Below are 15,075 nucleotides of genomic sequence, written 5' to 3'. Positions count from 1 at the left end.
TAGTTGAGCCCTGCTATTAAGGTAGCTCTCCCTGGTCCTGATACTTTATCTGCTAGCCCATGTGTTTTGAGATTATTGGAAATGTGAACTATTCCAGTCCATGTGTGAGTTCTAAGAATCTAGCAACTTTAGAATTGACTGACTGAAAGCTGTTCTGAAAACAGAACTGATAGATATCACCAGTAGAGCCCTGCAGCTCCTTAAGGATTAGCACATAAGAGATTCACTTAAAGTTACTTAGGAGTTACACTTTACCAGAAATAATTATTCATATTTAACAGAAATGCAGTAAATTACAGAACATTAAGTGAGATATCTTAGTCATTTTACCTAGTCCTGTGGGAAACATCATCTTTCAGGATTTGAAAACCTCCACTGGAATTCCATCACCTCCACTAGCTTTGTTTGTAGTGATGCTTTCTAAGGCCCTCTTGACTTCACATTCCAGGATGTCTGGCTCTAGGTCAGTGATCACACCATCATGATTATCTGGGTCGTGAAGCTCTTTTTTGTACAGTTCTTCTGTGTATTCTTGCCACCTCTTCTGCTTCTATTAGGTCCATACCATTTCTGTCCTTTATCGAGCCCATCTTTGCATGAAATGTTCCCTTGGTATCTCTGATTTTCTTGAAGAGATCTCTAGTCTTTCCCATTCTGTTGTTTTCCTCTATTTCTTTGCATTGATCGCTGAGGAAGGCTTTCTTATCTCTCCTTGCTATTCTTTGGAACTCTGCAGTCAGATGCTTGTATCTTTCCTTTTCTCCTTTGCCTTTTGCTTCTCTTCTTTTCACAGCTATTTGTAAGGCCTCCCCGGACAGCCATTTTGCTTTTTTGCATTTCTTTTCCATTGGGATGGTCTTGATCCCTGCCTGCTGTATAATGTCATGAACCTCCGTCTATAGTTCATTAGACACTCTTGTCTATCAGATCTAGTCCCTTAAATCTATTTCTCACTTCCACTGTATAATCTATAAGGGATTTGATTTAGGACATACCTGAATGGTCTAGTGGTTTTCCCCACTTTCTTCAGTTTAAGTCTGAATTTGGCAAAAACTGCATTCCAATATGGAAATGCACATCCATGTTTCCCTTCAGTTCAGTTCAGTCGCTGAGTCGTGTCCGACTCTTTGCGACCCCATGAACTGCAGCACGCCAGGCCTCCCTGTCCATCACCAACTCCCGGAGTCCACCCAAACCCATGTCCATTGAGTCGGTGATGCCATCCAACCATCTCAATCTCTGTCGTCCCCTTCTCCTCTTGCCCTCAATCTTTCCCAGCATCAAGGTTTTCAAATGAGTCAGCTCTTCACATCAGGTGGCCAAAGTGTTGGAGTTTCAGCTTCATCATCAGTCCTTCCAATGAATACCCAGGACTAATCTCCTTTAGGTGGACTGGTTTGATCTCTGACTGATCTCCTTTCGGGTGGACTGGTTTGATCTCCTTGCCATCCAAGGGACTCTCAAGAGTCTTTTCCAACACCACTGTTCAAAAGTATCAATTCTTCAGCACTCAGCTTTCCTTATAGTCCAACTCTCACCTCTGTATATGATTACTGGAAAAACCATAGCCTTGACTAGACGGACCTTTGTTGGCAAAGTAATGTCTCTGCTTTTTAATATGCTGTGTAGGTTGGTCATAACTTTCCTTCCAAGGAGCAAGTGTCTTAATTTCATGGCTGCAGTCACCATCTGCAGTGATTTTGGAACCCAAAAAAATAAAGTCTGCCACTGTTTGCACTGTTTCCCCATCTATTTCCCATGAAGTGATGGGACCAGATGTCATGATCTTAGTTTTCTGAATGTTGAGCTTTAAGCCAATTTTTTCACTCTCTTCTTTGACTTTCATCAAGAGGCTCTTTAGTTCTTCGCTATCTATCATAAGGGTGTTATGATTTACCAAAGGGGAAAAGGGGGAGAGGAATAAATCAGGAGTTGGGGAGTAGCAGATGGTAACTACTGTATAAACAGTAAGGTCCTACTGTAAGCACAGGGAACTGTATTCAGTGTCCTGTGATAAACTATAATGAAAAAGAATATGTGTGCAATGCAGGGCTTTGTAAACATTTTTCTCCACTTACAAATACAGGTTCATCTTTTTAAAAACTTTTTCTCAATGTGTTTTAGTAGGAGGAATGATTTTATCATAAGGCAGAGGATTCTGGCAGGGCATGGGACATGTTTTACTTTTTGTTTTGAAATAATTTTAGAGTCACAGAAAGTTGCAAGGATAAGACACAAACGGCCTATATGCACTCTCCCATTTTCCCCCAGTGGTTGCATCTTACATAACTACAGTGCATTACCAAAACTGGGAATTTTACGTTCGTACAATGTACGTGTGTAGTTCTGACAGTTTATCGCATACATAGACTTGAGTAACCATTACTGCAGTGAAGATACAGAACTATGCCATCACTACAAATTCCCCACCTCCCTGCCACTGCCTCTTTAGCTTCCGTTCACCATCCTTAATCTGTGACAACCACTGATTTGTTCTCAGTTTTTATAATTTTAGTTTGCAGAAGTTACATAAATGGAAAAAAATTACATAAATCGTATATTGAGATTGCCTTTTTCCAGGTGGCGTAATGCCCCCAGGTCCATCCTAGTTGTCGTGTGTCAGTAGTTCCTTTGGAATGTTTTTAAAGTAAAAACAAGTGCCTTATTAACTCACTGTACCAAAACAGTTCACTCTAAACTGCTCAATCTCAAGTTTAAAGAGGCCTGTGAATTTTTGTAGGTGCCGATTTTAAGAGGTCTGTAAGTTTTGTGGGTATTTTTACAATGTAAGTATAATATACATAATTATAGTAAATATATACATTATGTTTGCATTGTAATATTATCATTAAAACACATAACTAATCTGCTGAAAGTAGATTCCGTGTTTGAATTAAATATACAAAGCTTATAGACATTAAGTTTACAAAGATTACAAATAGTCTAAGACCTAGTGTTCATTGGTTACCCAATTTTATAAATAGTTTGTCCTTTTAACAGTCACAATTTGAGTGAGCTGTTCTTTTTGCTTTCCTGAAATAATTTCAGATTTATAGAAAATTATAAGCGTAGTATAGAGATCTCTTACATACCCCATTTATTAACTTTTAGCATTTTGTGAAATTATCATTATACTTTCCGTTTCTTTACACACACACGCACGCACACACACACATACACATAAATGTTAATTTTTTGGAGCTGTTTGTGCTTAGGTTGCATATGTCATGATGCTTTATCTTTAAATATGTCAGTATATAATTCCACAGAACAAGGATATTCCCTTACACAACCAGGTGGTTCAGTGGTAAAGAATCCACCTGCCAGTTCAGGAGATGGAAGAGACATGGGTTCGATCTCTGGGTCGGGAAGATCCCCTGGAGAAGGAAATGGCAACCCACTCCAGTATTCTTGCCTGGAGAATCCCATGGACAGAGGAGCCTGGCAGGCTACAGTTCATGGGGTCACAAAGAGGCAGGCACGTGACAGATACACAGTGCCACAGAACAAGGATATTCCCTTATACAACCACATCACAGTTGACAAACTCAGGATATTTAACGTTGATGGAATATTTTTATCTAACAGAGCTCATATACCAGTTCTGTCAAGTATTTTCACTCTCTTTTTGGAGGGGCCCTTATTTTCCTTCCTCCTATACAGAACCCCTGATGGCCCAGATGGTAAAGCATCTGCCTGCAATGCGGGAGACCTGGGTTTGATTCCTGGGTTGGGAAGATTCCCCTGGAGGAGGAAATGGCAACCCACTCCAGTACTCTTGCCTGGAAAATTCCATGGACGGAGGCGCGTGGTAAGCTACAGTCCATGGGGTTGCAAAGAATCGGATACAACTGAGCGACTTCACTCACTATGCAGAATCCAGTCAAGGAATAGATGTTAGTCATCTTTTCTCTTTAATTTTCTCTAATCTGGGACAGTTCTTCAGCCTTTGTCTTTTATGATACTAATAGATTTGGAGAAAACAGGCCAGTTATTTTCTAGAATGTTCCTCATGATGCTTCCTCATGTTTAACTTCATGTTACGTTTCTGACTGGAATACCACAGGAATGTTGTTCTGTTTTTCTCAGGGAAATTAAATCTAAAATGTGTCCGTCAGCACCTCATTAGTGATGTTAAGTTTGATCACTCAGTGAAGATACTGGTTCAGTGTCTCCACTGTGTAGTTACTGCCTTTACCATTACAAGTAATAAGCAGTCTCGGGGAGATCCTTAGAGACCATGAGGATACCTGCTCCATGAAACTGGGACCCGAAGGTTTAGAGATGGTTCTTAGTGGTTCGTGTCCAAACCACTCTTTATTTTGAGGGTTCAAAATAAGTGAATCAGTCTTTCTAAATTATCTTGCCCTGAAAATTAACTTTGATTTTGGAAACGTTTTTTTTTTTTTTTAAAGGCTTTGATCTGTATGTATTGCATATAATGATTGCTAGTATATTTTAATGTTTTTTAAACCTCTGGGTTTATTTTCAATCCTTTGCTGCCCCCTGCAGGTCTATGAATATAAATCTTTGGAGCAAGGTAAGTATTCCTAATATTGCAAATCATAGTGTGATAAATAAAAAGCAAGTTATAATAGCTTCATACATTTATCATACATCACTCTAAGTTAATTAATTTAGAATCTTGAAATGGTAGTTTTAGTTTTAAAACTACCTTCCTGGATCATGAAATTTATTGTTGAAGTGACCTTGAGTTAGTCCTAAATTCTTAAGTTTTCAACTTTTCTAAAAAACAACTGTTAACATTATGGCAGTGATCATACGTATTTAATAATTATTTTTAAAAATATATGCATGTTATATATGTTATACATATTTGTGTATATATCTATATATGTGCTAAGTTGCTTCAGTTGTATCTGACTCTTTGCGACCCTATGGACTTTAGCCTGCTAGGCTCCTCTGTCCAAGGGATTCTCCAGGCAAGAATACTGGAGTGGGTTGCCATGCCCTCCTCCAAGGGATCTTCCTGGCCCAGGGATCAAACCCATTTCTCTTACGTCTCCTATATTGGCAGGGTGTTCTTTACCACTAGTGCCACATAGGAGCGTCAAGTGTATCTATATGTATATCTATATGTGAATGATACATCAGTTTTTAAACTGCTATCTTTTTAAGAAGTTAACTGCTTTTATGCAGGAAGTACAACAATCCTTATGTTGAATTACAAGATATCTGCCTGTAATGCAGGAGGTGTAAGTTTGATCCCTGGGTTGGGAAGATCCCCTGGAGAAGGAAATGGCAACCCACTCCAGTTTTCTTCCCTGGAAAATCCCATGGACAGAGGTTCTGGTTGGGCTAAGGTCCATGGGGTCGCAAAAGAGTCAGACATGACTTGGCTAATAAACAACAACACAATCAGAATGCACATTATTGATGGGAATTCCCATTTTAAATATTTCTTAAAATCTTATTTTCATTCAGTTCTGTTTTTAGTATTAAACGGCCATTCATACTATGTAAGTTATAATAGGTGGTTAAGATATTTATAAGCAATTTTTTTTTGGCTATAAAGACTTTTTCATTGGCTTATTAAATGTGTCTTTTAAATTAGGTTTTAATGTGGCTGTCATATGTCTAATGTATGGCTACAACTTTTGGTAGAATTTATTGTCTATCTTCTACATGTCTGGGTTGGTTAAAAAAAAAATTGTAGATAGGATTGTTTTGCTTTGCTTTTAAATAGTTTCTACCTTACTGTCCTTTGGATTGATTGCTGTTATCACATCATGCTTTCATTGTTGAGTGAAGTGGGATATGATCAGGTTTACCTAGTTTTCCATATTAGAAAATACATAGTTAGAGAAGTAACTGTAGTTTTAGTTGTTAATACTTGTGCTGTGGCCAAACACTATCTTGAAGAAGGAAACGGCAACCCACTCCAGTATTCTTGCCTAGAGAATCTCCTGGACAGAGGAGCTTGGTGGCTACAGTCCATGGGGTCACAAAGAGTCAGACATGACTTAGCAACTGAGCAGACACTATCTAAAGAGCAAATAAGTTCAGTTGTAGTATACACATGAAGTAGTTGAGAATTTGTAGCTCATATCACTTCAGAAACCTATGCTTCCTTTCTACTATCTTCAGCCTGTTGATACATAGTCAAAATACTGTGTTCAAAAGTTACATTCAGTATCATAGGTTTTGTAATTGTTTTTGTCATCAAATAGGTTTGGGTTTTTTTAATTGAAATTTTGTGGGTAGAGTTAATGTTGAAGAGTAAGTCTTGTAGTTTCTGTGATTTCAGTTGATAAGAATCAATGAGAACAAACATTACAACTTTTGACCCCCTTCTGTTTTAAGTAAGTAAGTGTTAGTTGCTCAGCCCTGTCCGACTCTTTGCGACCCTGTGGACTGCAGCCTGCCAGGCTCCTGTGTCCATGGAATTCCCTAGGAAAGAATCCTGGAGTGAGTTGCCATTCCCTTTTCTCCAGGGAATCCTCCTGACCCAGGGATTGAACCTAGGTCTCCTGCATAGCAGACAGATTCTTTATCATCTGAGCCACCAGGAAAGCCTCCATTTTGTTTTAACGCCATTAAAATGACTGGCAAAATGTTGAAAAACTTTTAAAACAAGTATTTAGTGTTTCAGGATATTTTACTTTCTTACTGCTGTAAAACTTCATTTAAAAGGAGGAAACTGGTTGAATTTCAGCAAGACCAAAAACAGTACAATGACAAATAACATTGGTTGATACTTCCTATAAGCTGTTTTCTACAGTAACAGTTTATTTAAAACAATATGTAACCAGAACAGTTGAGAGGTTTTCTTAGTGATGTATCATGAAATACTGCAGTTTTCCTTCAACATGGGTTTGTTTTGTTTTTGTTCTAAAAGACTAACCTGTTATTTAAAAACGAAACAATCTCCTTGGCAAGTGGGGGTGGTGTTGAATTGCTGTGACATAGAGTAATACCTTACTGGGGAGAGGCTTTATTATTTCAAGAATTCAATTTCAGATTGTGTTTGTTCCAGTTTGCTTCTGTTGCTGCAATGCACGCATTTTCTGTCTTACCAGATAACAGAACTGTTGTACAAGGATGGACGTTATTGCCAGGAGCCCCCAGGACCAACGGGTAGCGTTTCAATTTTGATGATTGTAACTTATCCACAAATCCATTCTTCTCTGTAATGATGGGCTAGAAGGATTACAGCAGTAAACATTTTGTTTTTGAAAGTGAAATTTGAAAGCATTTGTTTATAAATCTTTACATTGATAACCTCATCATTTTGAGATCTGTGAGGTGTTTGGTATTACCATAATTGTTTTTCTAAAGACAGGGTTGGGAGGGTTTTTCTTTTCAGATATTGAGGAAATGCTTCTTATAGCATCCATCAAAATAGCCTTAAAAATCAGTAATCTTTAGTGTTTATGTGATTTTAATGTTTTGCAGGTATAATTTAGACATATAAAATAATAAAGAGGTCTTGTAGATTTTTCCACTATTTATTACCCAAAATACATTATTTTGACATTTAATGATTTTTGTTTTCATGTAATAAAGCCTAGCATATGTGGTTTTCTGTTAAAACACACACACACAAAACCATATGGTATCTTTCTTGAAAGTTCGTATTTTTCTATCCTGTGTATTAACACATGGCCCTATACATTTTATGCTTGGATGCATAGGAAAATTACTGTTGTTATGAAACATCTTTGTTAATCTCGGCTTTTCATTGGCTAATAGGCAGCTCTCCACAGGAATATTACATCTTATTAAAATTATTTAACTTTCTATACTCAACATTTACCAATCCTCTAATTTTATGTTTCCCTAAATATTGCCCACCAAAAATTAATATAGAAATATATAGGAGGCATTTGTTTATTCTCACTATTTGTGATTTGGACAGGAAAGGGGTAAGGCCTTGGGCAGGACCACTTCTGTCACAGAGTGGTAGAAAAAAATAGATTGAAGTAAGATTCAGTACCGAAAAGCTGTCACTCGGTCTGAAAATAATTAATATTCCTTTCACTCACCAGTTAGATGTGTGCTCCCAAACCACATAATCTCTATGCCTCAGTGATCATTGTTGCCATTTCAGAGCCTCTCATCAGGGTGACATCTCACACCAAAATGATTTCTTATAAATTAATCTTGATAACATGACAGTGTCAGTAATTTTAGTGGAATGCTTTCTCTTGTTTTTTTCCACAGAAGCTGTTGGCTATTTTCTTTATAACTTGATTGACAGCATGAGTGACTCAGAGGTACAGGCCAAGGAGGAGCATTTGAGACAATACTTCCATCAGCTGAAGGAGATGGTACCATTTCATTTTTTGCTATATAATGCCTGTCCTGTCTGACATGTATCTATTAGATTTGAAATTGCTGCTTTTAAGTACAACCAGACCACTTCTCAATGACATACATGAGTTGGAGACTTAAATTATGTCCGAGATAATTTCTGTTAGACAAATTTCAGTTTGGTTGTCTAAAACTTGTGTGTTTTTTTTTTTTTCCCTCCTCCCTCCCCTTTGCACAGAATGTAAAAATTCCTGAAAATATCTACAGAGGCATTCGTAATCTGCTGGATAGCTACCATGTTCCTGAATTGATTAAGGTGTGTGTGAAATAATAATCAACTTCTTAAAATGCTTAATTTATATATAGAGGCATGTCAAAGTTTTATTTAAATATATTGCTTTTGGCCAAAAGTTTATTTAAATGATAGCCTTTAAAACAAGGCTTTTTGTTGATTATTGGTGAATGCTATTTATATATTGAAGAATGTATTTAAAAGTGTTTTTTACAGTGGTTAAAAAGTCTGAAGAGAATTTCAGGAAAATTTTGGAAAATGGAAACATGAAATGAGACTTCCAAAATTTGCTTTTGACATTTGCTAGTATATTTTCCATATGTTTTCTAATCTTAATTTAAATCCTGATTTTAGGATGTTAATATATTGGTTGAAAGAGAGAAGACAGACTCTAGAAAAGTAAGTATGTTCTTTGAGTAGATTCTACATGCTGTAATAACCTCATTTAATGAGAGTTCTAGACTATGTCCTTTTAAAACCGGTGGTTCCTAACATTTTTGCCTCTAGCATAGTTCTAAGAAGTTGGTAAAAGCCATTTACCAGAAATTATATCTAAGAAATCTGCATTATAATATCAGGAGCTTTATAAACCCCTTGAGCCCATCCCAGATCCCCACCTTAATATCCTTGATAGCATTTATGACATTTAGGAAAGGGCAGTTTAAAGAGAAGAGTGACAAAGGGTGCATTTTTTTTGTAGTAAATTTCTTTCTTTTTTCTTCCCATTTCTACTTCGCAGCCTTCATCATCTGATTTGGAGTCTAAGCTTGAAAAGCTAAAAGCTGAAAATCAACCTATAGGTGATATCCTAAAGCAGCTCATATTAATGCTATGTTCAGAAGAGGTAACGTTTGTTTAAATATTTTAAATGTGCTATTAAGGTAAAAAACTCTTTACAGATAAAAGTAAGCAAAGCCCAATATGAAATTTATTATTTTTACAATTGATTATTGTACATCATGTCTGTGAAGAATGCAATTAAATGAGAGGTTAACTAACTTCAGCTACACCTTGAATGGCATGTTTTCGGGTTGCCGTAGTTTGTTTACGATAATCTGCAAAGTGAATGATAGTAACAGCCGTGATAGGTTTATCATACATGCCAAATGTCCTTTCAAGCCATGGCTCCGGTCTCTCATATCTAGATTGTCAAGCAACTGATACATGCAGTAGTCATTTGCAAGTCAAATATTACTAGGGTTGTTAATGCAGGGATTGAAATTCCATTTTCCTGCTGGAAAAAAGCTCTTTCTGAGATAAAGGGTCTCTTGCCTTTTTTCAGCAGGCGTCCAGCTGTACTTTGTGCTCATTTTAGTGTGTGTCTGCAATTGGGGTATATCACTAGACTTTTTCAGTTTCTAGTTCAGTGTCATTTGGTCGTATGCCTGTGTTTTTAGGGGGAAAAAATACAGCTGACTTTAAGGTTATAATATGGCGCTATTAAATTCTAAAATATTTCCTGCACATTACAGACTGTGAGGAACAGAAATATATATTTCTGTGCATGGAAATTGGACTCACCTGGTACATATTTAATCTGGAAGTCTTTTTTCATAATACAGTACCTAAACCTAAAACATCAAATTTAGCATAGTGATCAGTTTTGCAGCGCAGATAACAAATCTTTTGAATCCTTCATATATATCTTTCCTGCCTTTTAGAAGGTGGATTAAAAATACCAGGGAGCAAGATGAAGTTAATAATGTGTATCCATTTATTTTAAAAGTAGTGTTAACTTCTACACTCTGAACATGGAAGCTAGAAATTTTACACTTGTATATTAATTTCTTCTTTTTCATTTCCTTCCTTTATTTTAGAACATGCAAAAAGCTCTTGAATTGAAGGCAAAATATGAATCAGATATGGTTGTCGGTGGCTATGCAGCTTTAATAAATTTGTGCTGTCGACATGATAATGCAGAAGATGCATTGAACCTGAAACGAGAATTGTGAGTACCCTGGCACTGAAACAAATCATCAGCATTTATGCTGCTATATAGTCCTTGATGGCTCATGTAGAGTGAATACCACTCTCATATAATGTAAAGTTTAAAAATTCTCTTTTGTGAGTGCTTTTGAAATTTCATACTGTAATACTCTTTGATTAATTATGGCTTGTTTTCAGCAAGGAGTCTTTGTTTAAGTGTGATAAGACATTCTATTCCTTGAAGCCAAGATTTTTTTCCTCTTGATTATACAACTGCATATCACAACAGTGATGTTGTAACTATTATATAAAGCTTGTTAAATATTCCCCTTTCTGTACTGTAGTGTAAACAGAATTCTGTCCATTTCTCAGGTATCCTTGGCTTCCCACTGATAGATTTACCAAATAAAAATGTCTCTTGGGAGTATTTCAATATTTGCAACAAAGTGAGAATCACCTTAAGTGCCATGCAACAGAAGCGTTCCTTATTTGTATCATTTGCAGATGGAAAGATGTAGTATACATGTAATATTACATTTTTACTTCTTTGAATATAATTGCATGTAGATTGTATAGGGCCCCCAAAATAACCTGAACTAAAAGGTTGAAGCCAGTGTTAATAAAAATTCAGATTCTGAGATTTTTAGAAAAGTGATCAAGTAGATACTGCACTGCTATTAACAGTTAAACAGCTTCTAACATTATATAAATATGGCTTTCATTTTTAGTGACCGTTTAGATTCTTCTGCTGTCCTTGACACCGGCAAGTATGTAAGACTCGTTAAAGTATTGGGAAAACATGGCAAGCTCCAAGGTAAGCATCAGCACATAAAGGAAATGTGTGATGCGAGTATCTTGCCACTGGAATAACATGTGAATTGATACTAATGGTATATCATGTCCATTCTGCAAAGTGCTTGAACACTTTGCATACAAATTTGCATGTGAATCCAACCAGAGCTGCATGGACAGTGTAGGCCATTAGTTTTAATGGATTGGCAAGCTTGTCATTTACATTTGCACAGCTCAGTGCTTTTTGCATATCTGCAGCTAGTTTTTATTAGCATTGCTGTTTGGATTGAGTTTGAAGATCATGACTTATGGCACAATTTGCCTATATGCCTGCACTAATGGCTTTGTTTTTGCTTAAGAACATTGGAAGGCTGAACATAAATCCTGTAAATATAACCTTTATTTAAGAATATGAATTTTGCAGGCATCTTTGTCTTCACTTCTAACAACATTAACAAAATGTATACTTCAATAAGGTTTCATATAGAAGTTTGCAGGGAGAGCCTAACTGATTATATAGTTGATGTGTATCCTCTAACTTTCTTATAGTTGGGATAATGCTAAGCCTAATATAATTACACTTAATAATTTATTCTTAACTATTTATTTCTTAACTTTCTCATTTGGCTTTATTTTGAAACTTTAAAAAAAAAACCTCCCTGTCTTCCTTTTACTTCTAGAGAAGATTTTTTGTTTTTAAATCATTATAGAGAAAAATGTATGGAGAAAGTATTTGACCTAATCGTTGAATTTTTCCCTAGGAAATTTTTCTAACACAGACAATCCTTTATGAAGATTAGCCTCCTTTTTAAAATCACTTTCTATAAAGTGGTCAAAACATTTTGTGTGTGCAGTAATTAATAACAACATTATAAAAATGCACTTATTCCATATCCTAAAATGTTTGTTTCTGCCTTCCTAATGAAGCTTAATGAATCTAATGTATTAACATGCAGTCTTTTGGAAAGCTTTCATTGGCTCTGCTTGGCTAATTAGTATCGACATAGCAAACAGGCCCTATCGGTATCAGACCATTAGTCTGGCTGTATATACAGTGTAAACACATCTTTATTATCTGGCCTCCTGACAAGCCATCTGCTGAAGAAACAATGGTGTGATTTAGCAGATGTTAGCTCTGAACGATAAAAGCATCCATTTAGGAGGATCTTACAGCTATAGGGCAGACCGTACAGGGTTATGTGGTGCAGAGTGGGCACACAGTCCCTATCTATAATTTGTAGTCAAAGTTGCAGGGAAATGATAAAACCATGCTATTGTGGATTTATAATTGTAGTCTCGTTTAGAAATGCAAGTAGTAATTAACTTGAAATCGGCATTATACACTAGAATTTACATTCCTGCTGGGCTTGAAATGCTGTTTTAATAGCAGTTTGTTTTCCCTACATGAAATTACCTAAGGGTCTTTTGTGCTACTTCATTGTAGATGCTATTAACATTCTAAAGGAGATGAAAGAGAAGGATGTTCTTATCAAAGATGCAACAGTCTTGTCCTTTTTCCACATCCTAAATGGCGCAGCTTTACGAGGTGAAACTGAAACAGTAAAACAGTTGCATGAAGCCATCGTGACCCTAGGGTTAGCGAAACCATCTACCACCTTAAGTTCCCCATTGGTCACCCTATATCTGGAAAAGTAAGTTAATTGAATTTTCAGTTTTGAATGTTGGCATTGAAATAATGAATCTAATCATACAGGGATTTTATTTTGTAAATTCTCTGTGATGTTGCGGAAGCCTTATTTGCCACCGAATAAGAGAATGTCTATGGTGTAGGTGACCTTTAAAATTGCCAACAATCCTGTGGTCCTATGGATTACTTCTCAGTGGAATGATCTATGTCGGTTTTTTTTTTTTGGTGGGGCATGTGATGATACTACATGAAACCAAATGTAGTTTTCCCCAGTTTTGAGCCTTATAAGTGTTAATTATTAATAAATATAAGAAAGGATTCTCAAGGGCTTTTGGTTATGCTTCATCACTGTTGTTCATGTTGTGATGTGGCAGTGTCTCTTGAGGGATCCTTTTTTCCGTGTAGTGTTTTAACTGCGTATACCAACACAGGAGTTACTGTAGCTTTGGTAAGTTATTGTAGAAGATGTCTCTGTGTCTTGTGACAAGAAGATGAATTTTGTTAATAGGGTAAAGTTTACTGAGTTTGAAAATGTCTGTGTTTGGAATGTTCATGTTGGTGCCCAATTTAAGGTATTTTTTTCAAGTGTAAATCATAAAGTCAACCTATGTTCTAGTACGGAGTGAAACATTTCAGTAAGATGATAAAGCATCCTTTATTACCTTCTTTTCCTCTAGCATTTGTTTTTCTTTTCTGTTTTTAAAAATTTCTCAGATCTTACCCCATTGCCATTCCCTTCCATGACTTAGCACAGTTTTCTAATTTGCTTATTTTGTGATTGAGGTTTTCTCATTTAGTTTGGATGTTGCTGTATCAATGCCAGGAGAAAATAAATGATAAATCTTAGTGTACTCACATTCTTCCCAAATTTCTGGTAGTTTTTCTTTATTTACTAAGAGCACAATTAATTGAATATAATGAATGATTTAATATTGAATTGAAGGTGTGGAATAAAAAACATCTAACTATGTTATGTTTATACATATGTATATATGTGTACACAGGTTCATACACACAAATGTTTTGTGAAATACTTTCTTTGACATCCAATCAAAAAACAGTTTATCAGCTTAGCTGATTTGGCTAAGTCTTTACCTCCACAATCTCAGCATTACATCTTTTTAAAGAATAGTGATTCAAACAATTACTGTGTTATTGAGTTCTGGTGTTCACAGCCAACTTTATATAGAAATCCTGTAATTAATATGCTTCCTCCAAGAATTTTTTTGATGATCTCAAAAGACGCATCTCTGCAGATTGCATGTGGAGCTCTGCATAGGGGTTTGAAAGAAATGGGCCCAGTGCCCAGAAGAATTAGGCCCTCCTCCATCAGTGGGCAAAAATAAAATAATTAACAATGAAAATGAGGCCATGGTAGAGAAGTATCTTACAAACAGAAATACCGTGAGACAGAAGATGAAAAGTTTTCCGAGAAAGGTCTGCAGATGGGGCTCATGAACCGAGGAGAACTTCCCCCAAAGGAAAATGGAAAAAGCATGGGATTCAGATGTTAACATGGAGCATACTCTGTGCTTCTGATTTAATAGTACAGAGATTTGTTTGTCTCAGTTAAATTTGACTGTCCCTGTTAATTGGGCTAGAGAAATGTAAATTAGTACCTTTTATGATTTTTTTTTACTGCTTTCAGATATAAAGAGAAATTGTTACCTTCTATTTTTATTTGCCTAACTTTGTTTTTGTTTTTGTTTTTTTTTTGCTGTCTGTGCTTTGCAGAGGCTTTTTCCCTGACAAGATCTTTCAGTTTCATCTGTCATGATAAAAACTTTCTGTCGACTCTATTTTAGAGTCAGAAAGAAGAAATTAAGGAGATAAAAGAAATTTCATGTTTTGCAGAGAACAGTAATAATACACTCCTAGTCGGGGCTAAGTTGGAGGAAAACATTGATTTTGAAACTTGTTTTCAATTGTGTTTTCCCAAATGATGGAAGATAGCTAACTATTCAGAATCATGACAAGTGCAGTACTAGGATTAACTACACTGGCCTCCCCAAAAGCCTACATATATTTGACTTGATTAAATATGTTTGGTCTTCAATAATATCATGTAACTGGCCTCAGCAGGTATAAGCTCATCTGGATAATGAGCCTTTTATTCAAACTTGAGGTAAAATTAAGAGAAACA

At 36.1% G+C, this 15,075-nt stretch overlaps 1 protein-coding gene across 1 annotated transcript in view; it reads left to right on the top strand.

The window, feature by feature from the left end:
* LRPPRC (leucine rich pentatricopeptide repeat containing) overlaps positions 1-15,075 on the top strand; it is a 100,286-nt gene that overhangs the window by 35,589 nt on the left and 49,622 nt on the right. The window contains exons 15-23 of the mRNA XM_070798575.1: positions 4,513-4,540; positions 7,041-7,098; positions 8,185-8,291; positions 8,513-8,590; positions 8,921-8,965; positions 9,306-9,410; positions 10,384-10,514; positions 11,221-11,306; positions 12,729-12,936. Coding sequence (XP_070654676.1) covers positions 4,513-4,540; positions 7,041-7,098; positions 8,185-8,291; positions 8,513-8,590; positions 8,921-8,965; positions 9,306-9,410; positions 10,384-10,514; positions 11,221-11,306; positions 12,729-12,936 — 846 coding nt within the window. The remainder of the gene's footprint in view (positions 1-4,512; positions 4,541-7,040; positions 7,099-8,184; positions 8,292-8,512; positions 8,591-8,920; positions 8,966-9,305; positions 9,411-10,383; positions 10,515-11,220; positions 11,307-12,728; positions 12,937-15,075) is intronic.

Source organism: Bos indicus, chromosome 11, assembly GCF_029378745.1.
Source record: "Bos indicus isolate NIAB-ARS_2022 breed Sahiwal x Tharparkar chromosome 11, NIAB-ARS_B.indTharparkar_mat_pri_1.0, whole genome shotgun sequence".
In the NCBI taxonomy this organism is placed as follows: domain Eukaryota; kingdom Metazoa; phylum Chordata; class Mammalia; order Artiodactyla; family Bovidae; genus Bos; species Bos indicus.
Note: the sequence above shows the minus strand (reverse complement) of the source record. Positions and strands in the feature narration are given on the sequence as shown.